The sequence below is a fragment of the Podarcis gaigeae genome, assembly GCF_964106915.1.
Source record: "Podarcis gaigeae genome assembly, chromosome: 14".
NCBI classification, from domain to species: domain Eukaryota; kingdom Metazoa; phylum Chordata; class Lepidosauria; order Squamata; family Lacertidae; genus Podarcis; species Podarcis gaigeae.
This window is the reverse complement of record NC_139690.1, coordinates 44213806-44240762: the sequence shown is the minus strand read 5'-3', so window position 1 is coordinate 44240762 and position 26957 is coordinate 44213806. Positions and strand designations below refer to the sequence as shown.

Below are 26957 nucleotides of genomic sequence, written 5' to 3'. Positions count from 1 at the left end.
ACTTTTTCATAGCAAAGAAGCCATTGGTTTTATTTGTGTGGCATTTTAATATAGTCCTGAATCAGGTTGTTTTATGTAAATAGAGTTTTGTGATATAACATCAAAATTATCAAACTGAAGCCTCTAAAAGTCCTTGAATAAGTCACAGTGCCAGATTTTAAAGCTTTGTATAATCGGCAAATGTCCAATTCTGATGTCCAAATCTGAACTCTGCTGAACAGTGTTTCCAAACTTTTAGAGACTTCAGTTTGATAATTTTGATGTTTTGCATTATTCCATAAAGTTTTCTATACTGTAAATGTTTCTGGCCATCGTGTTGTTTTTGTTATTGCTGAGTCACATTTTGCAACACAGGGGTTGTTTGTTTACTTATTGCTACCATGTGACTACAGGGGTAAATCTGGGCTGGGGCTGGGGGTGGTGAGAGTTGGCAGGTGCTCCTCGTTCCCAAGGCACGGGTTTGCACATGAATCATCCACATGAACCCAGAGATGCTTCTCCCAGGAATTTCACATGCTGGTGAAGTTCACTGCAAGCTGCTAATAACAGACGGTGGGAAAACGAGGTTCCTCTTCCTACAAATCATTCCAGCAGCAAAGCTCAGGTGGTGAAGCTGTATTGCCTAAAACCACCAACAGCCAAGGGGCTCCTAAACCAGATTAAAATGCCCGAGGGTAAAACCTACTTCGATAAAAACCAACTTGGGAGATGCTGACAGGGACGTTCTGCATGCAAAGCTAGGGGTGTTTTGAAGCACTGTGCTCCAGGGAAATGGAGCACCTCCGGTGCAGTGCATTCTGGGAGACAAGATGGCGGCCTGGATAGGAAGAGCACCTACCACTGGGCTGTGAAGTCCACAAAGTTCTGTGAGAAGTGCTCCGCAGGCAGCTGAGGCGAGGGCTCTTCCACCACTTGCTTCAGCTGCTGGAAAGGGGTGCCCCAGGATTCGTACGGGAATCGGAGAATGGCCATTTCAATCTGAGAGGGAGAGACCAGAACAGAACATAAACAGAGAGCCCTTCCTGGTCAAACGGAACTTCTACCTGGTCCAGTGTTTTTGCTTGCTGCAGTAGCCAACCAGAAAGCCTGAAGGCATCAGCTTCATCGTCCTACATCCCTGACATTTCTTATTTGGAGGTATCCTGCCTTGGAACAAGGAGGCTCTATTTAGCTATCACACCCAGTAGCCACTGATGAAACTCTCCCTGTGATTTTTTTTTTAATCCTCTTTTAAAGCTAAGTACACTAATACACAAGGACACGGGTGGTGCCGTGGGTTAAACCACAGAGCCTAGGACTTGCCAATCAGAAGGTCGGCGGTTCAAATCCCCGCAACAGGGTGAGCTCGTGTTGCTCGGTCCCTGCTCCTGCCAACCTAGCAGTTCAAAAGCATGTCAAAGTGCAAGTAGATAAATAGGTACCACACCAATACACACCTGGTAGCAGGGAGTTCCATATGTCTATTCTAAATTGGGGCAAGCCCCACAACAAGGTGACAATATCTCATGCAATATATTTCATAGATCCCCAACAGTGTTCACATGTTTCCTGACTGTAGAATCCTTAAACCCACTAGATTACTGATCCTTTTACACACAGACACACTTCTGAGTAGATTTCTTACCAAGGTGATGCCCAGGCTCCAGACGTCCGATTTCACATTGTACCCCTGCTGGTTCAGCTCAGGGTTTATTCTCTCTGGCTGCAAAGGAAATGTATCGAAAAGGGTTGGCACAGTCTGGTGGTTGAGCTACGGAAAGCTGTATTCAAGTCCCTGCCTAGCCACGAAAGCTCACCTTGAGCCAGGCCACTCCTCTCAGCAAACTACCCTGCCTGGTTGTTTTAAGGATAAAAAGGGGAGGTGAAGAACCATTCCCCCAAGGGTAAGATATAAATATACTGTTTGCACCTGCAGAAATCCCAGGGCCGACACACTGCACATTATGTACAGTGCTACCTCAGGTTACGAACAGTCCTGCTTACAACTGCTTTGGGTTGCGAACTCCACAAAGCCAGAAGTAGGTGTCCCGGGTTGCGAACTCTGCCCCGGGATATAAACGCAATCCGCTTCCGGGGTCGCAGGAGGCCTATCTAGGGAATGCGTGCCTCAGGTTAAGAACGGACTTCCAGAACGGATTAAGTTCGTAACCCGAGGTACCACTGTAAATTCCTGCTGAAATCCTGTGGGGGTTTTTTAATACTGCAAATATCCAGATACCTTTTGCTTTGCCCTACAAGAGCACAAGAGTTATCCTCCAGGCAGCAATCGTGCCCATTCACATCTGGGGAAGCATCACAGAACAACTAATGAAGTGGAATGACGTGTGGACAAACACTACAGTGGTACCTCAGGTTAAGAACTTAATTTGTTCTGGAGGTCCATCCTTAACCTGAAACTGTTCTTAACCTGAGGTACCACTTTAGCTAATGGGACCTCCCGCCACCGCCGCGCGATTTCTGTTCTCATCCTGAAGCAAAGTTCTTAACCTGAGGTACTATTTCTGGGTTAGCGGAGTCTGTAACCTGAAGCGTCTGTAACCCGAGGTACCACTGTATACCCTCCCACCCATTCACCCAAAGGGAGCCTGGAAAGGGTCCTCAGCCAAGTGACACTCATTCTGTTGAAGCGACCAAGGAGGAGGAATTGGGTTCTTTGTGTGCTCTTTGAACATCACGGGGCATTTATTCTGGCACCGTTAAATGCACTTTTGGAGGGGAAGTTCAAAGAAGTCCCCTATTGTCAATGTAAACGTTTCTGTGAATCCAGAGAGGCAGACTAATAATAATTATTACTACTACAATTATAATAATTTTTATGCCACCCATCAGACTGGGTTGCCGCAGCTACTCTAGGCGGCTCCCAACAAATTATAAAACCACAGTAGAACTTGAAAACGCATGCACTTAAGCACCACTTCTCTTCCTGGGATATACGTAAGATTTGTACTTGAACTCACTTTATGGAAATTCCCAGGATGATCAAATGCATTTTATGCTTTTTGGGGGGTTCTTTCAGATAAGAACACATCCATCTCTTTCTTCCAGAGCTGCTAAATATTGTGCATGTGAAACTCACCAGAGTTCATTTGAGTAAACTTATAATTTTGTTTTCCATGCCTGCCTAAGACTGTTATTACTAATTTTATCAGTCTGGTTTCCCATTATTGATACAATTTATATTACCACCCTTTATCCGAAGATCCCAGGGCCTGGTATTATTGTATAAACAGCTCAGGATCGCAATACCTCAAGGACCACCTCTCCCCATATGAACCCACCTGGACCCTGCAGTCATCATCTGCGGCCCTTCTTTGTGTGCCTCCTCTGCAAGAGGTCCGGAGGGCAGCAGCATGAGAGGAGCGGGGCCTTTTCTGTGGTGGCTGCCCACTTGTGGCATGCTCTTCCCAAGGAGGCTTGTCTGGTGCCTTCATTTAAATGCCAGACGAAAGCATTCCTCTTCTCCCAGGCCTTTGGGCTAATTAAACAATCTATAGCCTCTTATACTGGTGAGTGGTTATTGTGTACATTTGTTACCAGGTCATGTATTTTTGTGTTTTTATATTGTACACCACCCTGTGATCCTCGGATATAGGAAAAAAACGAACCAACAAATAAATAATTGTGCATGTTTCTTCCTGAAGGCTGATCACAAAAAACTGATTGATTGAAGGGGGGGCGCAAGAGAAGGGTGGGATGCCTCAAACAACTGATCAAAAACTCACCGCCATATAAGGTTTGCAACCAGCATCCAGGGTCTTCGCCACAGAATCTACCAAGTATCCACTGATCCCGAAGTCACACATTTTGACATGTCCCTGTTTATTGATAAGGACGTTGGACGGCTTCACGTCTGTTAAGAGGAAGATGCACAAAGAGAGCGGTTAACGCTTCTTTCTCTGGATCGGCTAGGGAGACTTCCCTCAGTTAATTTTTTTTTTTTAATGAAAAACTGAGGCCCAGCTCCGAGGGCCTTCTGGCAGTTCCCTAACTGCGAGAAGTGAAGCTACAGGGAACCAGGCAGAGGGCCTTCTCGGTCGTGGCACCCGCCCTGTGGAACGCATCAGATGTCAAGGAAATAGCTATCTGACTTTTAGAAGACATCTGAAGGCACCCCTGTTTAGGGAAGTTTTTAATGTCTGGTGTTTTATCATTTTTTATTGTTATTATTATCATTAATTCTGTTGGGAGCCACCCAGAGTGGCTGGGGAAAGCCAGCCAGATGGGCGGGGTATAAATAATAAATTATTATTATATGCAAGATAAAGATGCAAACATGACAAGGTGTGTCCAGTCAGGCAGAATGGAAACAAACTTTAGCGGCTCTGGAATAATTAATGGTGAAGCCACCTTCTATCAGCTCAGACTGTTCTCTGCCTCTATCTAGCTCAGTACTGCATATTGACTGGCAAGTTTGGTAGGGTTCTGGGCAGGCAATCTTTCTGTATTGTCTCCAGCCAGGATCGTTCCAACAGGAGATGCTGGAGGCTGTCCTTAGGATCTTCCACATCCCAAGAGGTGCTCTGCCTATTGAGCTCCATGCCCCCTGCTCAGCCCTCGTAATGCACAAACTCCAATGCCTACCTCTGTGAATCACAGACAGCTTGCTATGCAAATGCTCCAGGGCTCGGACAATCTGGAGAAAGACAGAGAGAGAGAGAGAGAGAGAGAGAGAGAGAGAGAGAGAGAGAGAGAGAGAAAGGTGTGTAATTCTACCTGCAGACCTGCATTGGCCAACCAGGTGAGCTGCCATGCCTGGAGCGACCCAGCAATAAAGCCTCTCCTCCTAACAGAGGGGAGGAGTTGTGAGCAGGAGTCGGTTCCCCTGACGGCAGGGGGGTGTATTCAGCCCCCTACGTCAGCTTACCTGGCTGCCGCGCCATGCCTAGATAGGCCAGCCAATAGGACTGGCTTGTGGGCAGGGTTTAGCCACATTCAAGCAGCCGCTGCAGCTCCATCTTCTCATTCTGTGCCCCCTTGTCGTCAGATCACCCACCCACACTCCCTTTAGGTCATATTTATGCATCTGACCTTGCTATGGACCTTGCTATGGTTGGTTGCCCTGGTTGCCCAGGGGGCCTGGTAGGAATTTTTATCCATTTGGCAAATTGGAATCAGCCTCTTGATTTTTCACCCACCTCGTAGCAAACCATCACAACTTTTTGGGTATTGGCGGTTAGGCATTGGAATACAGTTGTACCTTGGGTTACATACGCTTCAGGTTACAGACTCCGCTAACCCAGAAATTGTGCTTCAGGTTAAGAACTTTGCTTCAGGATGAGAACAGGAATTGTGCTCCGGCGGAGCAGCAGCAGCAGGAGGCCCCATTAGCTAAAGTGGTGCTTCAGGTTAAGAACAGTTTCAGCTTAAGTATGGACCTCCAGAACGAATTAAGTGCTTAACCCGAGGTACCACTGTATGTGTCGTGTATTGGAGGGCAGGTGTGGCCATCACCTACCCCTCCCCTTATTTGGGTATTCTGTTAAAGGAATCCGGCGGTTGTGGATCCTGTCCAATGCCCTGCTGGTGGCTAGGGCCGTGGCATGACCCCCAGTGACATCATGGGAAGCTTCAGTTGTACAGTGGTACCTTGGGTTAAGTACTTAATTCATTCCGGAGGTCCGTTCTTAACCTGAAACTGTTCTTAACCTAAAGCACCACTTCAGCTAATGGGGCCTCCTGCTGCTGTTGTGCCGCCGCTGCACAATTTCTGTTCTCATCCTGAAACAAAGTTCTTAACTCGAGGTACTATTTCTGGGTTAGCGGAGTCTGTAACCTGAAGCGTATGTAACCTGAAGCATATGTAACCCAAGGTACGACTGAAATTTGCATCAACAAGCTCCTCCCACTGGTTGTTAACCTTCAGATGACTCCCCGCTGAGCAGGGTGGAGTCATGTATAGACTGTCTGATCCAATGCCTAAAGCCAATAGCATTCACATGCTGTAACCAATAAAGTTGTGGCCTTCTTTAGCCCATTAACCTCAAATTCATGTGCCCCTGTGTCTTACTTATCTCTAAGCGGGTGGCGGGTCCTCAATTCTCAAATCACGCTATGCAAGCTAGAGTTAACTCTATTAGCAAAAAACACAATCTGCAAAGGAGTGTCAGGCCTAATGAGCACAGCAACTCATCTCCAATAAGTCTTGCCCCCATGAGACTGAAGGTCCCCCATCTCCCCAAGTCTCCTCTTCTCCAAATAATCAGAGACTGCACCTGCGGGCCGCCTATCTCTCCTCTGCCCATTTCATGCCTCTTCTGGTTCTGAGAGGCAAGCAGGGAAGGGAGTTTGTTGCAGCAGGAGGGGGAGATACACGTGCCTCTTCACTAGCCTGAAATAAGCAGCTTGGGGAGACAGTCCTCGATATAGAAGCTTAATTAATAAAAAGGGTTTTGCATGACCCCACCCTGATTTTTAAAAGAAGCTTGGCTCTCTCCATCTGTGTTGGCTGCTGCATTCTGCGCTTTGCAATCGTGCAAACTGCCCTCCCTGGCTCACTTGCAAAGAAAGAAGGTGCCACTCACAGATACGGTTATTTTCCCAAGTATGTCTTCGGGGATCGTCTTCTTCTTTTCCAGGACCCTCTTATAAAATTTATCCAGAGACGTATCCATTAGCTCCATGCAGATCCACACATCACCCTGAAAAAGAAGGGAGTGAGAGAAGGGGGAGAGAGATGAATTGGTTGGCCTTCGTCAGAGGACTGAACCTTTAGCAGGTCCTGCCCTGTGGAACTCCCTGCCAATGGAAGGGTGTGGCAGGAGTCATCCCTGCTTTATTTTGAGACATGCCTTTGGAACTTGATTTTTCAAAAATGCACTTTATTGAGAATGCTATTTGTTTAACCAATGTTATTACTTAAGTGTTACATTTTTTGTGCTGTAGATCTCCTTTAAATAAATAAATACGTAAGGCATCTGGAAGGCAGCAGGTTGGCTTCCCCCTGCTTTTCAGCAAATGCTTCAGAAGTTGTGCTCGCTGTCTGAGGTGGCCAGCAAAAACGAAGAGGCTCTGGCCTTCGTGCTGCTCACCTACCTCTCTGAAAAGGGCTCCGTAGAACGTGACAGTGTAAAAGCAGTCCACGGTCCTCATGGAAATGTCCAAGTCCATCACTAGCCTCTTCTGTTCCTGGGAGTTCACAGTGGCTCGGATTCTCTGCAGACAGTGAGAAAGGAAAAAGAAAATAACCATACTGTCAAGGCTTCGGGAAAACTATTCCTCCCCCGGTTGTTTTTAAAAGTCTGGAACGGATTAATCCATTTTGCATTACTTTCTATGGGAAAGCGCACCTTGGTTTTGCAACGATTTGGTTTTGGAACGGACTTCCGGAACGGATTAAGTTTGAGAACCAAGGTACCACTGTATTATAAAAGACGCAGGAGGAAATGACTAACAACAGGACTCACAAAGGGGAGGAGGGACGTCCAGGAGATTCTTTGGAATCTTGTTTTTATGATGTATGTTGAATATGTGATTGTAAAACTTTAATTTGAAAAACCAAATAAATAAATTGTTTATATAGCACTGCGGCTCTTACCTTCACAGCCATGGTGGTGTCGCTCTGCGCATGATACACTTTCTCCACTACGCCGTAAGCTCCTCTTCCCAACTCCGAAATGCTCACCAAGTCGTCGGCCTCTACTTCAAAGTTCTGTTGACGGAGAGAGAGAGAGAGAGAGAGAGAGAGAGAGAAAGATGCACAAAAAATTGTCAAAATAATACGTTTAGGATCGAGCCAATATTCGTATTGCTAGCATCCGCTGGCGACCTTCTTTATCTCTTTCGCAAACAAAATTTGTTGTTAAAGAAGTGATTTGACTCAGAGAAACACACATAGCGAGGAAACATAGAAGAATATTGAAGAACAAAAGGACTTTGGGAAAGGACTTTGTAACCTCAGGTGTAACAAAAAAGGAAGGAGCTGTAATCCATATAAAACCGGACCCAAAACAATTATTTAAAGATGAACAAGGAAGAATCATTGATAATCCAGATAACATCACAGGGAGAAAAAATGTTGTTAATCGGTGTGCATGTGCCCAACAAGTAAAAAAAACAAAAACAAAAAAAACAACATCAGCATCAACATACCTTCTCACCAACAGTAATGAAAGTCCTGGAATCCAAGTTTCTTGGAGGTCTGCAAGGAAAGACAAAGGCTCTATTTAAAAATCAAATCCAGTATTCACCACCTGGTGTCGATTTTCTGAAATTTTGCAATTTGGCTGCTGGTGAGTGTGAAACAGGTACACTCAGTAAAGTCACTGGGGCTCCAGCAAAACTGAGGGGCACATAAATGGGGAGGAGAATCTAAGGCAACTGTGACCCTAACAAAGGTGATGTTTGACGCCAACTCCCATCAGCCCCAAGCCAGCATGCACAATGGTCAGGGCTTTATGAGAGAGATATAGTCCAGCAGAGCCACAGACTCCTCTCTCCTTATGTAGACAAACAAGGAGCTGGAGAGTTCCAGCTTTATTTGTTTATATTTATTTATTCAATTTATAAACCGCCCTTTAGCAAAAACATCCCAGGGCGACGTAAAACACTAAAAACACATTAAAGGTAAAGGGACCCCTGAGCATTAGGTCCAGTCGTGGCCGACTCTGGGGTTGCAGCACCCATCTCGCTTTATTGGCCGAGGGAGTCGGCGTACAGCTTCCGGGTCATGTGACCAGCATGACTAAGCCACTTCTGGCGAACCAGAGCAGCGCATGGAAACGCCGTTTACCTTCCTGCCGGAGTGGTACCTATTTATCTACTTGCACTTTTGATGTGCTTTTGAACTGCTAAGTTGGCAGGAGCAGGGCCCGAGCAACGGGAGCTCACCCCGTCACGGGGATTCGAACCGCTGACCTTCTGATCAGCAAGTCCTAGGCTCTGTGGTTTAACCCACAGCACCACCCATGTCCCTCTGAAAACACATTACAGAGCACCAATAATTAAAAATAATAATAAAAAGCATTACAGCATATTAGGAATTTGCAAGAGAGTGAAGCAGCGGTTCTTACGTTGGAGGGACGGATGACTGCCTGTTTGCTGATGGCATGCTCAAGAGGGGCGGCCGTTTCTTCTTCGGCCCTGGAAAGAAAGAGGACACACACTCTCTTATCATCTTTTTCTATAGAACTGTAGAATTGGAAGGGACCCTAAGGGTCATCTAGCCCAACCCCTGCGATGCAGGAATCTTTGCCCAACATGGGCCTCGAACGCAAGACCCTGAGATTAAGAGTCATATGCTCTACCAACTGAGCTACCCCAGGTTATTTTTAATAAAGCAAGAACCAGCAGGGGCATAGCAGTGCTGAAATGAGGTTGGGAAGACTCAGGTTCGAATTCACACTCCAACACAATGTTCACTGGACTGGGTGACCATGGGAAAGTTACTATCTGACCTGCCTCACAGGGTTGTTTTAAAGGAGAGGGGGTAACTTGAGCTCTTTGGAGAGAGGAGAGGGAATAAAAAATGTACACCCAAAATGTAATCAATTAAATCTTGATGTACCATGTTCAGAATAGGACCAGGTCCTAAACATTGATTCCAAGGTGTTGACCTCTCAAGCAAATACGCAAGACAGGGTCTTTTCAAGAGTGGCACCAAAACAATGGAACACATCTCCATGGAGAACCACCAGGGTGTTTCTCCTTAAGGAGTCAGTTGAAAACTTCCCCTATGTCACTATACTTTAGCCTGCAACTTTGTATTAAAGGTAAAGGGACCCCTGACCATTAGGTCCAGTCGTGGCTGACTCTGGGGTTGTGGCGCTCATCTCTCTTTATTGGCTGAGTGAGCTGACGTACAGGTTCCGGGTCATGTGGCCAGCATGACTAAGCCGCTTCTGGCAAACCAGAGCAGCACACGGAAACGCCGTTTACCTTCCCGCCGGAGCGGTACCTATTTATCTACTTGCACTTTGACATGCTTTCGAACTGTTAGGTTGGTAGGAGCAGGGAACGAGCAACAGGAGCTCACCCTGTCACAGGGATTTGAACCGCCGACCTTTTGATCAGCAAGTCCTAGGCTCTGTGGTTTAACCCACAGCACTACCCACGTCCCAACTTTGTATTAAAAACCCTTTAATTAGAATCCTTTAATTTAGCCTTTTTCAGCTGTCTGCTTTGATGGCCTCCCTTCTCTCTTGGCTTCAGCTTCTGCCTCTGAATCTGGACTTCTCTCTGCCACAGACTCTCCCATCTCACTAAGCCCTGTTACCTCTCCAGCTTTCAACACCATCTCTTCCCAGTTTTCTCCCTCTACTTATCATTGTCCCACCACCAATCCCTGGGCTCTGAGATTTCTCTTAAGAATTCCGAAGTTGGTTCCTCCCACCATTTGTCTGCTTCCAACCAGTCCATGACAGTCCATGGGTGGGGAGAAGAAAAAGCACGAAGACGAAAGACGAAGAAATGTTTCCAAAAGTTCAGGTAATCCCTTACCTCCTTTCCGCTTTTCCGAGGATCCTTTAGGATCTATGAGAAAGGAGAAAGAGAAAACAAACTAAGAGCCCAATTCTAGCTAAGCCGCTATCCAGGTACTAAAGAATTCTAATCCCCCTTCAATGCAGAAATCTTTTGCCCAATGTGGACCTCGAACCCACAACTCTGAAATTAGGAGTCTCATGCGAGAAGTGAGGTTACAGGGAACCAGGCAGAGGGCCTTCTCGGGAGTGGCCCCTGCCCTGTGGAACACCCTCCCGTCAGATGTCTGAGGCAACCCAGTCAGGTGGGCAACATATAGATCAGGCAAACCCGGCCCTCCAGATGGTTTGGGACTACAACTACCATGATCCCTACCTAACAGGACCAGTGGTCAAGGATGATGGGAACTGTAGTCCCAAAACATGTGGAGGGCTGAGTTTGCCTATGCCTGATACAGATATTGAGTTATTATTGTTTTTATTATTTATTTTGTATTTTTTATATTGTGATTTTATGCTGTAACCACCCTGAGACTTGCAGGTATAGGGCAGTACAGTGGTACCTCAGGTTAAGTACTTAATTCGTTCTGGAGGTCTGTTCTTAACCTGAAACTGTTCTTAACCTGAAGCACCACTTTAGCTAATGGGGTCTCCTGCTGCCGCTGCACGATTTCTGTTCTCATCCTGAAGCAAAGTTCTTAACCTGAGGTAATATTTCTGAGTTAGCGGAGTCTGTAACCTGAAGCATATGTAACCTGAAGCGTATGTAACCCGAGGTACCACTGTATACAAAATTAATAAAGAATAAATTTATTATTATTATTATTATTGGGCTCTACCAACTGAGCTATCCCTCTCTGCCAGATGTACCAATGATCAATCCATCAATCATTTTATTTGTATGCCGCCTTTCCAATGTTTAAACCACGCTCAAGGCACCTTACAACACATGTACTAACCATGAACGTAAGCAAAAAGCAGTCAGAAGCAAAACATCAGAACGTACACAACCAAACTGAACGATTTCCACATAAACCAACGATCTGATTTGGTACAAGGCAGCTTCCTACGCCTGGATTTTGCCATTTAACTCCTAACCAGCACGAACCAGCTCTGGGCTGTGGGATGCACAGCACAGTGCCAAATTTCAATTCCCAGGGGTCCTATCAGTACATGTGAAAAGGATCTAGGAGTCTTGGTTGACCACAAACTTGACATGAGCCAACAGTATGACACGGCAGCTAAAAAAGCCAATGCAATTCTGGGCTGCATCAATAGGAGTATAGCATCTAGATCAAGGGAAGTAATAGTGCCACTGTATTCTGCTCTGGTCAGACCTCACCTGGAGTACTGTCTCCAGTTCTGGGCACCACAGTTCAAGAAGAACACTGACAAACTGGAACGTGTCCAGAGGAGGGCAACCAAAATGGTCAAAGGCCTGGAAACGATGCCCTATGAGGAACGGCTAAGGGAGCTGGGCATGTTTAGCCTGGAGAAGAGGAGGTTAAGGGGTGATATGATAGCCATGTTCAAATATATAAAAGGATGTCACATAGAGGAGGGAGAAAGGTTGTTTTCTGCTGCTCCAGAGAAGCGGACACGGAGCAATGGATCCAAACTACAAGAAAGAAGATTCCACCTAAACATTAGGAAGAACTTCCTGACAGTAAGAGCTGTTCGACAGTGGAATTTGCTGCCAAGGAGTGTGGTGGAGTCTCCTTCTTTGGAGGTCTTTAAGCAGAGGCTTGACAACCATATGTCAGGAGTGCTCTAATGGTGTTTCCTGCTTGGCAGGGGGTTGGACTCGATGGCCCTTGTGGTCTCTTCCAACTCTATGATTCTATGATTCTATCCTTGGGGAGCCAAGGGCGAACAAGCTCTGGGCTTCTGCCACTTCAGGCCTTTCTTGACCGCTAGAGGTCACTACACCTCCAAGCATTTGGAGAGGGGGGTGGAAATGAAGCAAGATATAAAACCCAGTTTGGGACAACGCCGCCTTTTTCCAGAATCCGTTCAAGCTCTTCATTCAGAATGCGGTGGTGGCAGCAACCACTCCCTGGGGGTTATGATCGTTCAGGTCACCAAGTTTCCGAGGCTGGATCCAGCTGGCTAGGACTGGAGCAATCGTTGCTATCCTCAGGATAACTCGAGAGACGGTGCAAAATGCCCATCCATTCCAAGGGGAACTTTGGTCTTTTTTTTTTTAAAAGAATATATAGATGATTTGAGAAGGTTGTAGAATGCAAAGATTATTGTAAATTGTATAATGTGGAGGAAATCGAGTGGGGACAGAGGAAAGTGGGAGGAAGGAGAAAAGAATTATATGATGGACTGAGGAAATAGAAATGTAAATGTCTGGGGGGATGAGGAGGAAATGGTGTTTGGGCTTTGGTACATTTGTATTGTAATGTAGTATGTGAAAACCAATAAAAAGGGGGGGGAATTAATAGAGGTGAAGGAAAAGGAGACAACGGGGCAGATAGATTGTCAAAGCTGGGGGGAAATATGGGAGAATTGTGCATTGAAAATGTTGTCTATAAGAAGAAAAGAAAATTATTATTTTTAAAAAGGGAAACTTTGGTCTTAATGGCTCGGGCACCAAGTGTAGGGTTCTTAAGGAGAGCTCTTCTCAATTTCCACATAACAGCATCGGTGGAAGTTGGGTGTTGCTGTGTGTTGAGTTATTCCTTGTTCATTTCTTCCTCCCTCAATTAACCGCCACAACAACCCTGTGAAGTAGGCTAGGCTGAGATGCAGCGACTTTCCCTCTATAGCAAAGTTTTTAATGTTTGGTGTCATATTGTATTTTTATATATATATATACTTTGCTGGAAGCTGCCCAGAGTGGCGAGCTAGTCAGATGGATAGCATATAAACAACAACATGACAAACAAAAACTACTACAGCTTCCCCACTCACCCTGTGAGCTTCAAGGCCAGTATCACTGGCCGACACGGGTACTATGGCGCCCTGTGCAAGGCCAAAATTTAGCACAGAGACATGCCCATTCCTTGCTGGGCCTTGGCAGGATCTGTTGATGGCCCTTGATGCTCTGTCTGATTAACGCCTGGGCTCCCCTGCTAGAAAGCTTTCGCCTGGCACATTCCAAAATGCACACCCAACATCAATTCTGCAGGAGTAGGCTGCATAAAGCATGGGGGGGGGGGGAGAGGATTGTAATAATTCTGGTAAAGGGGGGGGGGGGGCTTGCAGCTCCAGGATTGCAACAGCAGCTTCAACACAGATGATGTGAGCTAAAGGGAAAATCTGTAGTCAAGCCGTAGAACATCTGCCTTGCATGTAAAACATGGGTAAGCAAACTAAGGCCCGGGGGCCGGATCCGGCCCAATCGCCTTCTAAATCCGGCCCGCGGACGGTCCGGGAATCAGCGTGTTTTTACATGAGTAGAATGTGTGCTTTTATTTAAAATGCATCTCTGGGTTATTTGTGGGGCATAGGAATTTGTTCATTATTATGTTTTCAAAATATAGTCCAGCCCCCACAAGGTCTGAAGGACAGTGGACTGGCCCCCTGCTGAAAAAGTTTGCTGATCCCTGATGTAGAGGTCCCAATTCCATAGCACTTCCCGGCACAGTTAGAGAAGACTCCCCATCTGAAAGCATGGAAAGCCATTCCCAATCAGCAGAACAGTTAGAAGGATCAGTCGTCTCACTTATTAGAAGACAACTTCCTGCGCTGCCAACCACAGTCTAGGCTCCAAACCACAAATTGTGCCTCCAATATTCAGGCAGACCATAGCATCTATTGCTTCCGTTCCCCTGTGCCTCAAAAGTCCCCAAATCCTACCGCCAAACCAAAGCCTCTCGAGGCCGAAGCAACATCACAATTTGTCAGTTCACATGCAACACCAAACCATGATCCGCCTGAACCATGGTTTGAAAGAGAGAAAAAAACCGCTTCAACAGCCACTCACAAACCATAGCTCTATCAGGTAGGAGCCGGTGCAGATGCCACAATAAATCAAGCATGCAAAACAAATCACAGTTTCAGAGTCGAGTCTGAACCCTCTCAGTCTCAGCCGAGCACCCTGAGCAAATTTGTGGTTCTCCTGGAGAGGTGAAGATGTAGAATGGAGCTTGCAAAACTCAGAGATCATGGGAAGGGTTAACTGGGGAGAGGGAAATTGTCCAACACCATCGCAAAAGAGCGCCAGTGATGTCAGACTGGAACAGCAGGCAGCAGGACAATGGCCATTCATTACGGCCTTCATGAAGGAGGCGGCAGCAATGGAATATCCTCCTATTTTCTGCTAGTGTGAAAGGACTGAGAGGAGCCATTAACTGCAATGGGCCTCTACTGCTCGGGACAGGTTTACATGGAAAAAATGTTCCGAAACACAAAATGGCCTCCATGCACTTTTCAAGACAGAGCTTTTTGGGTAGGGGGGAAGAGTGGACGGCCAATATTCAAGTTCTGCTTCTGGCCTCATCTGCACTAAACATCTGAAGCAGTATCATGCTACTTTAAACCACCAAGGCTTCCAAAAAAAAAAAAAAAATTATGGGAGCTGTAGTTTCTTAAGGGTGCTGAAGGTTCTTAGGAGACCCTCGTTCTCCTCACTGAACAAATTCCCAGAGTTCCCTGGGAAGAGGGATCGACTGTTAAGCCACTCCAGGAACTAGCTCCGGGAGGAGACTAAAGGGGGGGGGGTGTTCCCTCTCCTAACACCTCACTTAACAAACGGGGGAAGCCACGACTTTTTAAAGTGCTATTACAGTCATACCTCGGAAGTCGAACGGAATCCATTCCGGAAGTCCGTTCGACTTCCAAAACATTCAGAAACCAAAGCGGGATCCAAGGAACAACTGTATAGTGCTTTAAATGTTCAGCAAAGAGAACATTTAAACCATTTAAACCATTCATTGGTTTTACAGTATGTGTTGTACTTGTTTGAAACTTAATAAATATTATTGGGGGGGAAAGCAAAGATGGGGCCAAAAAGAGTTCGGAAAGATAGATAGATAGATAGATAGATAGATAGATAGATAGATAGATAGATAGAGATAGATGATAGATAGATAGATAGATAGATAGATAGACAGACAGACAGACAGACAGACAGACAGAGTGGTACCTCGGTTTATGAACTTAATCCGTTCTGGAAGCCCATTCTTAAACTGAAACCGTTCTTAAACTGAGGTGCCTTTTCCCTAAGGAGGCCTCCCGCCGCCGGTGCACTTCCACTGTTCTGATTCCGTTCTTAGACTGAAATAAAGTTCTCAAACTGTTTCCGGTTTTGCGGAGTTTGTAAACCAAATTGTTCTTAAACAGGACTGTTCTTAAACCGAGGTACCACTGTGCCCTGTTTCCGTTGCAAACGGGCAGCCAGAGCATGCATGGGGAGGCCTGTTCTAGCTGTCACCCTTTTCAAAGCTGGGGCTCACTTGCTCCCCAAACCTGGAACCAGCTACTTGGTGTGATGAGTCCGTTTTGACAACCTGCAGCTCCTGATCTTTCTCCAGCCCCAAAGTTCAGAGGAAGTCTGGGATCTCTCATATCAAGAGAAGATGCAATCAGCTCACAAGAGCTGAAAAAGCAGAGCTGAAGCATGCAAAGGCCCCGTCTTTCTTTTCCATTTACCTACCATGTCCCTGAGATCTACTTGCAAGCCTGCAAGGAGGGGTAGAGGCTCCACATGTGCTAATTTCTCCCCAAGAGATGTGGCTTCATGCAAAAAATAATGGAACGCGGAAAATGTTCCTTTGCCCTAAATTGAGTGTGTAACCTGGACCCCGAATGGCAAACAGATATGAATTAAAATATTTGATGGGTGGTGAGGGAAAACCCATTAAGAACATTTAATGTTACATTTTAATAATAAATAATAATAATAATAATAATAATAATAATAATAATAATAATGCAAAGCTTTACCTGGAAAGTAATTTTCTCCGAATACCTGGTAGTATAGTATTTGATGCAAAATAGCATTGTGTTCTTAAGACATATGAAAACTCAAGTGAATATTATTTACAAATAAATAAATAAATAAATAAATAAGAATACCCAGAAGTATTTCAAGGCACGGCCTGTAGCTTCCTTACATTGTTTAAGGTAAGAAAACTATATAGGCCATGCCTTGAAATTACTTCCGGGTATTCTTCTGTTTTTATCTCTAAGCTTTCTTGAGTTTTCAGATGTTTTAAGGAGGGACAAAGGCACCGGGGGGAAACATTAGCATTTGTAAATTTTAGCACATCCCAAATGTGGTGCACCCATACACACACACACACACACACACACACACACACGTGAATTAATTGCAACTCTCAAACTGCCTGATGTTTGACTGGCATTGCAGCTATTAATATTGTCTTTTAGAAAAAGAAAAGCTTTCCAATTGGTTTCACTTCTTCCCCACCATGAAAACTTCCCCAGCCATGTTACTACCCACCTCCCAAATTCAGGAAGATTTTAAAATGTAGGTTAGTGAGGGGTTGCTAAGGTGTTTGGGGGTGGGGGAGAAAAACCTGCCAAGGGCTCGGCCGTAGACTGAATTACTGTGTGAACCGTCCCTTCGTCACCCATAAAATGAGTGACTGCAACAAGGCTAGTCTGCGTAGTGTCAGGTGCTGTAAATCTTTTCATAGCTGAGGGGGTGTATGTTCCCCGCTGCAGCTTTCCAGCGAGCAGGTAAAAGCCCTTAATCTTGCCCTCCGACTAGACGCCAATTTATAAAAAAAATTTAAATGCCCATCTAGTAACAGTTTGTTAGTGAACTCTGTTCATAGGGGATTTAGAATGCTGCAGAAGGCAAAGGAGTAGAAATTTGGGATTGGCAACAAGAAAGGTCCCGAGAGAGAATTGTTCAACATTTACCAAGCGCATTTTGCACCTGGCGATTATCCGCCACTTCCAACCAAGTGAAGATGCCCAGGTGCCAAAATGTCACCTGACGTTTGGATCTTGCCTGTTTTCATAAGCTAACAGCAAATCCTGTAGAATTCAACCCATGATATTTAAGTAGTGTTACTGAAAAATAGAACTTGTGAGCCGTCTGGCCCCCAAACGGCATCTAAGACATTTGGTTTTGGCAACTGTAATCCCAGTTTAAAGGAGCCATTTGCTGCCTAGTTTATATATCCTAGTTTCTAACACTGAGAGACCCCATACTAATGAGAGAAGGGGGGGGAAGCGTATTTCTAGGCTAGGCAATCCAATACCCTGCATGAAGGAAACCCAAAATTCTACAATCAGCATAAAATTAAGCCAATTGGCTTATTTTCCTCAAGGAACTTCTGCAGCAGTCTGCTATTTTTGCTCCTCTGATTTCCCAGACTGTTAAATGAGAAGCAGCGCCACCCAGAAGTTCTTACTCAGATGCCTCCCTGGGATTCTGGGATTCCGGCAGCCATCGCCCACTTTCAAGCACATCTTCGGATTCTTGAGGCCTAGAGACTTGCTCCCCGCTCTCCAAAGTGAAATCTGGGGTGGATCAGGAAGCTGGAACGCCGTGTCCACAAACTGCAGCCCACAACTTCTACTGAGAGTGTGTGACACACAAGGGAGGAAGTTCTGCTCATCGGTAGACGGGCACAGCTATCAGTGGAGAGGTCTCCCGTAGGTGGCCAAATCCTTAGGTCCAAACTTTGCCCCCTTTCCTCCACAATCAGGGGTGCTAGTACCACGTCGGCAGCAAATGCTACTTCAAGGATCCAGAGTCTAGTTCCAGATTATCATTATTCATTTATTTTATTATCCGCATCTTATCTAAAGGACCGCTGTAAACAGATGAAAACACTAGCAGGATTGCAATAATACTTGTAATGTGGCAAATATTACGGACAAAATGGGAGACATATAACATGTAATACGAAATAATATGCAGTTGAAAAGGATGACAATAGGACCCCATGGAGGGGAAGGCGGGAAGTCCAGAGATTCGGATAAATCTCTAAATATGGATATCTATTTTGTATTGCACTGTTATAATTCTATATTTGCAAAACCAAATAAAAACTATTTTTAAAAATATATATGTGTAATTATTAGCTGCATCTTTTGCCACAGCAACTCAAAGCGACTTACAATATTTTAAGCAGAAAACAAGCACAAACATACATTAAAACCAGTATTTAAAAAATCTAAAAGATGCATGGGGGGGTTTGGGGGGGGAGCTGCATTTAAACAAGAAATAAATTTAAATAATAAATAAAATGATAAAAGATGAAACCAGGGCAGTTATATGCAATTCCTCTTTCAATACTGTTTGTGCCTGCAATGTTTTGGGAATGAACCTACTGCTTTGTTTCCAACTAATGCATTCCCCATAACTTTCTACCAAAATATGGCATTTTTTTTAATACCACTATTTTTGGAGTGTTGTCCCTCTCTAGATGGCAATAATGCATTAACACTGGGGAAGCATCACAGAAAAAAATAAAGCAGAATGATACTGCATGGATGGTCCAATATATCAGTCCAATATATATCTACCACCAAAGGACTATCATTACATCTCTGAAAAGTTGCAGAAAATGCTTGCAAAAAGACCCCACACATCTGGAGGGATCCTACATTAGAATAATCACCCTGTAGGACAGGGGTGAGCAAGCTTTTTCAGCAGAGGGCCAGTCCAGTGTCCCTCAGACCTTGTGGGGGGCTGGGCTATATTTGGGGGGGTGGAGAAAATGAACGAATTCTTATGCCCCACAAGTAACCCAGAGATGCATTTTAAATAAAAGGGCGCATTATATTCTTGTAAAAACACACTGATTCCCAGACTGTCCGTGGGCCGGATTTAGAAGGCGACTGGGCCAGATCCAGTCCCCGGGCCTTAGTTCCCCTACCCATGCTGTAGGGTGCAGCTTGGACGACAACCCCACCCCTCCACAGATCTTCAGGCTGCAGTTTACAGCAACCAGAAAAGCATCTTCAAACCCACCGGCCTCAATGCCTGCGCCCTTGTTAACATTTTTATTTCCTCAGCGGCACCATTGCAACACCTCCGAGATTAAAGGATGGGTTGCAACCTCATATTGCATTGCAATCTCCACCCTTCTGACGCACCAGCTTCCTGGAACACCTCAAGCCAGGAGCATGCATGAAAATATGCACATTTGGTGACCTGTTCCTAACCCAACAAGCTCTGCTGGAAATTCCGCCTTTCTGTTTTGGAGGCCTTGTCAACTGTTTGCTGCGGCTACAGTTTCAGGGTTGCCTCCTTTGCTAAGGCTGCAGCGCAGTTCCCTCCACCTCTTGTATACCTCTTCATCACCGCACAAACACACACACACACACACACAGGGCAAAGAAAAGCTATAAATAGCACAAGGAGATTTACACTCAGCTGACACTTCTCCGAATACTTGTCTGAGCAAGCAGGAGGATGACAAACCAAAACGGAGAAACAAGGAAAGAGAATTCCAGCTGGTCTAAAAATCCCCCCCCAAAAAAAACCAGGAATTGCACATTAACTAAATGCCAGTTTGCAGGGAAGGGGTCTGTAAAGTACGGGGATAACAGGACCGTTCCTTCGCCTAACCAAGGAGAACGCATACAGCTTAGGAGCCATCTTTCTGCCTTAATGTGCTTTCAGGTGCTACAGGGAGAAGCAGCAAGACTCTGTATACCAGCTGCAAGCGAAAAGACGGCTGTTGCACCCAGGAGTCCTGCTTGCGAGCTTCCCAGAAACATCTGCTTAGGCACTGCGAGAGCAGGAAGCTGGATTAGGCAAGGCTCCTGCCTGACCTGGCAGCCTCTTCTTATATTCTGATGCTCTTATACGGTATTAGACAAATGGACCAGAGCTAAGGCTGTATGCTGTACCTCTTCATTTTGGAGGGAGTCTGCCTCTGAACTGCAGCTGCTGGAAATCGCCAAGTCCCAGGGGAGCGAAGCTGCAACTCAGATCCCCATTCGTGGGTTTTTTATTGGGACAGGATCTTTTTGGCCACAGTGAATACAAGGCACTGGACCAGAGAGAGCTGTTCTTAAATCCTCAAGGCTGCTCCACGCATCTTGCAAAGTTCACTCGCACGAGCTTGCATTTGCATGTTAGTTTGCCAACAGATTCCTAACTTGCAGGCTGGTTTTAACAATGCAGCAAGGAAACTAGTTTAATCACTTCATTACTGGCAATGTGCAGCCCAGACAGAGAGATGCACAAATTCTGGTGTAGCTTTGTTTATGGGGAGTGGGGGGGGGGTGTCTCTAATTTTTTTGGCTGGCATGGGTAGCCAAAACACATTCCTCCTAATACACACAGCTAACAGCCGCTATAGCCAGTAGGAGAACCTGCGCTGTGCTAAAGAATGTGCCGCCACACCGGTTGCGGGGAAAGAGAACAAAAAGTCCTCACTCTTGTCGACCAACTAACCCCGTAAATAAAATCAAAAAGATAAAACCGCTGTTCTGCACAGTGTCATTCTTACCTTTAGGAATTACAGTGGTACCTCGCAAGACGGATGCCTCGAAAGACGAAAAACTCGCAAAACAAAAGCGTTTTTCGTTTTTTGAGTTGCTTCGCAAGACGGATTTCCCTATGGGCTTGCTTCGCAAGACGAAAACGTCTTGCAAGTTTGTTTCCTTTGTCTTGCAAGTTTGTTTCCTTTTTCTTAAAACCGTGCATTCACTTCGAGGAGCAACTCATAGCACGCGGTGTGGTAGCCTTTTTTGAGGTTTTTGAAGCTTTTCCAAAGTCCGTACCTCGCAAGACGAAAAAATCGCAAGACAAAAAAACTCGTGGAAAGGAATTAATTTCGTCTTGCGAGGCACCACTGTACAGAGAAGCCGATTGTTGACATTTGACCTATTAGCGGACAAGCATGCAGCACACTCACCTGTCCTCAATATCTTGCCAAAACAACCCAGGCAACAATTGTTTTCCAAGGGGCGTGCTTTTAAATTATTTCACTTCCGTTGCACTACCTTTTCTTTCACCCTGAGGCCTTCCTCCAATTCCCCTAATGGAAACCCTTCATAAACACATCCAAAATCACTTGAAGGATTAGGGTTGCTGTTTGTTTTTTTTTAATGGTATGTTTGGGGCATCAACCACCAGCTCTCTCCTAAATCCTTGATTTGTTTGGTACCAAGTCTGGATTTTCACTAGCCTTCCAGACGATCATTCCAACAATATCAAAGCTCCAGGAAGAAGCCTCTTCTTATATTCTGGGTTAGCAATTCTACAGCGGACGACACGTAGCGTTTCACTTGGAACTCTCCCTGCCTTGCAGACCATGTGTCAGGAGAGAATTGCGCATGTGCGTTCAGCGCATGAGCAGAGTAAAGCACAAAATGATCAACCAAAGCCGTGCACATCCAGGAGAGCTGGGTAGAGATCCCTACTCAGGTACCAAGGTTTCACGGAGGATCTTGGCCCGTTCACACTATACCAGTCTAACCACAATCACAGGATGGGTTTAAGGGATAAAAACCCAGAAGGCTACTCTGAGCTCCTGGAAGACAAGAATAAATATTGTAGTAGTAATGCTGCAAACAGAGACCAATGTGCTGCAGTTTGAAGAACTCCTGTTCTTGGTTTAGAGGTCAGTCCTCCCTCCAACAATCAAAAGGTATATACATTTTATGGAATAAATAAATACAAAGCCAGCCTGCGTCTCTTCCACATTCTAGCCCCCCCCCCCTCATCCAAGAGAGCTCAGCATTCTATGGTCACTGACAATAGGCTTCACTGGACAATACTGTATTGGGGGGGGTGCAGAAATACTCCAAACTCTTAAACTACTCCACCCCCATCATTCTACTCGGACACTGAGGTCCTTCTGGCGGTTCCCTCCCTGCAAGAATCCAAGTTACAGGGAACCAGGCAGAGGGCCTTCTTGGTAGTGGCACTCGCCCTGTGGAACGCCCTCCCACCAGATGTCAGAGAAGAACAATTACCAGACTTTTAGAAGACATCTGAAGGCAGCCCTGTTTAGGGAAGCTTTTAATGTTTGGTGGATTACTGTATTTTAGTATTTTGTTGGAAGCTGCCCAGAGTGGCTGGGGAAGCCCAGCCAGATGGCCGGGGTATAATCAATTAATTAATTAATTTTATTTTTATTATGGGTAACATGTAAGGGTTTGGGGGTACTTCTGCAAAGCTCGAATTTCCTCTGAGCACACAGGTGACCTGTTCCAACTTGGCTACAGTTATGTTGGCACTCACCAGCCGTGTAGAGATACACCTGGCGTCAAATACCGCGCTAAGTGCCAAACTGACAAAACTTTTATTTGCCCAGACATTTCGGTATACAATGTCTTCAGCTGTTTGGATGGCTTTATTTCTCCGAGTCTCCATCTGCACTATATTTTTAAAGCAGTATCATATCGCTTTCAAGAGTCATGGCTTGCCACCCAAAGAATACTGGGAGCTGTCGTTTGCTAAGGGTTCTGGGAGTTGTCAGGAGATTCCCAGAACCCCTTTGCAGAGCTATAATTCCTGGAGTTTCCGGGGGGGGGTGTAAAGGGCCTGGAAAATGACTGTCAAGTTAAGTGCAGCTGGGCCAGGATCAGTGCAATATGCTCAAACCATTCTGTCCTCTGTGTGACATAACCGCTGGCGTAGTAAGTACACAAGGGATGACCTGGAAAGCCTTAAATCCCACCTCTGCACAAACTGAATGGGTGGTCTTTGGCAAATCAGCAAACCCTTCCCATGTGTTGACAACAGGATATATAAAACCACAGAGGTGGGTGGCTTGAAAAGAGGAGTGAACCAATCATAAAGGGCAAAGTTATCAATGGCTACACAAGCCACGATGGCTATACACAGTGGGATTTTTTTTCCAGGGGATGCTTATTAAAGGTATGCAGTACCGGCACCTCTTTTTGTTGTTGTTGTTAAAAAGTGTGGCACTTACTATAACAACTTCATTGCAAGTTCAGGCACCTATTTTTCTAGGAGGAGGGGAATCACTGGCTACACCATGGGTAGGTAAACTAAGGCCCGGGGGCCAGATCCGACCCAATCGCCTTCTAAATCTGGCCCGCAGACAGCCAGGGAATCAGCGTGCTTTTACATGAGTAGAATGTGTCCTTTTATTTAATGCATCTCTGTGTTATTTGTGGGGCCTGTCTGGTGTTTTTGCATGAGTAGAATGTGTCCTTTTATTTAAAATGCATCTCTGGGTTATTTGTGGGGCATAGGAATTCATTCATTTCTCCCCCCCCCAAAAAAAAAATAGTCCGGCCCCCCACAAGGTCTGAGGGACAGTGGACTGGCCCCCTGCTGAAAAAGTTTGCTGACCCCTGGGCCACACTGTCTCTGGAAGAAGCAGTGGGTCTCAGAAGCAGCAATACTTCTGAATATCAGTTGCAGGAAACCACGCGAAGGGAGAGCGCGCTGGGGCTCAAATCCTGCTTGTGGTTTTCTGGCCGGCCACTGTGAGAACAGGATGCTGGACTTAGAGGAGCCACTGAAACTGATCCCAGCAAGCTGGTTGCATATTCTTACGTCTGCTTGCAAGGATTCCTGCCTGGTGCGCACTGCACAGATGTTGCCTCAAGAGAAAGGATAATAGGCTCCGAAGCAGGGTGCCTTTCCGCGTCCAGCCCTGCCCCTCCCCGTGCAAGAGATGCGGCAGAAATTCTGTGCATGTCTGCAAACTTTTCCTTTCTACAGCCAAACTTTTCTTTCAGCCAGCCCAGAGAACTGGAAACTTGCTCAACGCGAAACCACCGCAGACATCAAGAGATGTTCCGAAGGCATGCCTTAATCCGGCAGAGATTGCAAGAAAGTACACGGAGTCCTGAGCGAGCAGGGCAAAAGTTCGAGTTTCTTTCCCACCCCTCTCTCCAAAGAGGCCTTTCTGCACCATCAGGTCCCCGGGAGCACACAGAGATATATATACATGTTCCGAACGCATGCATGGCAAGGCAAAAAAACCCCCTGCTTTTGTGCACGTGCAGAGTGCATCGCCTTAGACCCCAGAATTATAACACCCCCCCATGGTGGAGACAAGTGGAGACTGCAGAACAAATAAATGGACCGAGCACATCTTGGTCTAGGAACAGAGAGCTTTTAGGTGCGTGCGCGCGCACGTTCTCTGTCATTCACACACACACAAAAAACAACTGTGGACATTGCAAGCTTTGCAAGCGCTTGGGGGGGGGGTGAGCCTCTAGCTGCCGCCCATCACCCCGTCGCCGACCCCCGGAGAGCTTTCTCCTGCAAGGGCCAAGTGACCTTTTTGTTTGCAGAAGTTGCAACTGGGCGTGGGGGAGGGGAGGCGGACGAGAGAGGAAAAAGCAGCTCACTAAGAAAAGTCCCCTTTCCAAGTCGCAGAGGCCTGTGCAAAGGAAGGGAAAAGAAGGGGGGGTAAAAACTCAGCAGCAGCTGCAGAGGCAACCCCGGAGAGTGTTACCTGTCAACTGCCAAAGCTAAAATCAGAACTTGGAAAGGGGAGCGGGGGGGGGGGCTTGCAAGGCAGCATGCAACGTTAAAATGCTCTGCAGAACAATAACCCGGCGCTGGGGGGGGGGGGTAAAGTTGTGCAACGGGGAAGCATTACCGCGCATACCCCCCCCCACACACAAAATGCACCACCCAACTCTTCCCGCCTGCAAAACTTTTTTTTTTTTTTTGCACGCTCATGATTGAACCAGGATGACATTTCAGCCGCCCCCCCCCCACCTTGCAAATCCCTTCCTCCGGCTGTTCCCGGCACCTCCCCGCAAATGCATGCAAGTTTCCTGCGACTCTCCGCCGAGCACAGACCCTCTTTTGCAAAATAAACAAATTAAAATTAGCAATTGCACGCAGGGCATTTAAAGGAGCCTTGGGAGCAGCACGAGCTGCATTGCAATCGACCTCTTTAAGCCTTCCGCCACCCTTTTTCCGACAGTTGCAACACATCTACCTTGTTTTCTGTCCATGTTGGTTTCCCAGAAGTGAAAGAACAGCGAACGGCGCGCCTCGGAGGGGCGATTTTGCGCCCTGCAGAAAAGCAACCCCGGGTCGGCTGCAAGAAGCGGCGGCTAGTCGGAAAAGCACGGGTGCATGCTCCCAAGTTCTTGCGGACTAGAACCTTTATCCGCCAGTTGCTTCTTTTCGCCTCCTGCTCCCTTAAAAAAAAAAAAATTCTTCCTTCGTGCTCTCGGCGTGCAGAAAACCCGCAGCAAGGAGGCGAGCGGAGGGAGGAAAGGTTTGCACAGTCAAAGCAATCCGGATTTTTTAATTATTTTTTTTCCTTTTCCTCCCGCAGGCTAAAAAAAGAGACCCCGCGAGAGAGGAGGCAGCAGGGAGGAGGGAGAACCAACTCCCGGCGGTAGTAAAGCGCAGCGCGATCTCTCCAGGCGGCAGCTGAGGTTGCCCCGTTCCGGGGGCTTCTCGGATTACAAGCGGAACGCAGCGCAAGTTGCAAAAAAGAGCAGCAGCAGCGGCAGGAGAGAGGAGAGAAAGAGAGAGGCCCGTGACGTCAAACAGGAAACTGGAAGGCCGCCAACTCGGGGAGGCAGCGGCCAGGCTGCCCGCGGGGGGCGGGCGAGGAAAAACCCCGGCTCCCGGGAATCGGGGCGGAAGGGAGACGGCAGCTCTGGGACGGAACAAGAGGCTGGTCATTGCAGCCTCCTCCTCCTGCTGCTGCTACTGCCGCTCGCCCAAAAAGGAGATTGATCCAGCAGCCCAAGCAAGACATTTGCATTGGAAACGCCGGCGCAGGATTCGAACCGGGGACCCTTTCTCTGCAAGCGCGGAAAGGGGGGCGAGCGGCACCCAAGGGGGGCTAGTGGCACCCATGGGCAGCTGCCGCCCCTCCCTCCCTCCCAATCAAGCAAATAAATAAAAAATACTTAACCACAAGTATACACTGTAGCGGTGTGGTTTTTTCCCCTGAGGGACGCATACACCTAAACATGTTGCGAATCTAAAGTTTGGCCTCATTGAGGGGCAGTACTGTAATTCAGTATAAATAGGAAAATGAGAGTATGTACCCCTAAACATTTTTTTTTAGGGGGGGAACACTGCACTGTAGAAAGATGGGCAGATTTTTCTAAGCACTTGGGGGTCAAAAGAAAAGTAAAAGAACTGTTGTGGAGACATTTCCTTCGGAATTGCTGAGTCTTGCCCCTCCCACCCCCCCACCCCCAATACTGGCTACCTGCCCCCCACAAGATAAATCCTGAATATGCCCTTGCCAGCACCCCAATATTTCGCTCCCTGTCTGGTGGTTCATGGAAAGGCATGCCCCATTCATGTACAAAATTGTAACTGAATCAAACCAATGTGCAACCCAAAGTAGGCTTAGGAAATAATAAGATCATGGAGTTGGAAGGGACCCAGGCGGTCATCTAGCCCAACCCGCTGCAATGCAGGAATCTTTTTGCCCAAAGTGGGGCTCGAACCCACAACCCTAAAATTAAGAGTCTTGTGCTCTACAGACTGAGCTATCCCACTTACTAGAAATTAAATTTGTTAGTCGCTTTTTCTTGCCCCGAGGCAACTCTGGTTGCACAAAAAGTCCCCAAGCAGCTAATCACATAATAAAAACGCATTGTTGTTAGTTATAACATTTTATTATTTAGCTGTAATATTGAGTAGTGTTTCTAAAAACCTTGCCAATGTTGAATTCTAGTATT

At 46.4% G+C, this 26957-nt stretch overlaps 1 protein-coding gene across 3 annotated transcripts in view; it reads right to left on the bottom strand.

Annotated features, from left to right (window-relative positions):
• Positions 1 to 26957, bottom strand: part of MAP2K3 (mitogen-activated protein kinase kinase 3) — a 68298-nt gene that overhangs the window by 3331 nt on the left and 38010 nt on the right. For 2 of the 3 annotated variants that reach the window (XM_083711756.1, XM_083711757.1), the window contains exons 2-11: positions 10435 to 10467; positions 9009 to 9078; positions 8089 to 8137; positions 7535 to 7648; positions 7033 to 7152; positions 6522 to 6638; positions 4582 to 4633; positions 3723 to 3850; positions 1625 to 1702; positions 839 to 978 (exon numbers count right to left, since the gene is read on the bottom strand). In XM_083711756.1, coding sequence (XP_083567882.1) covers positions 839 to 978; positions 1625 to 1702; positions 3723 to 3850; positions 4582 to 4633; positions 6522 to 6638; positions 7033 to 7152; positions 7535 to 7648; positions 8089 to 8137; positions 9009 to 9078; positions 10435 to 10467 — 901 coding nt within the window. Of the gene's footprint in view, positions 1 to 838; positions 979 to 1624; positions 1703 to 3722; positions 3851 to 4581; positions 4634 to 6521; positions 6639 to 7032; positions 7153 to 7534; positions 7649 to 8088; positions 8138 to 9008; positions 9079 to 10434; positions 10468 to 25240; positions 26627 to 26957 lie in introns of those variants that run through there. The other variant, XM_083711755.1, reaches the window with a different exon arrangement.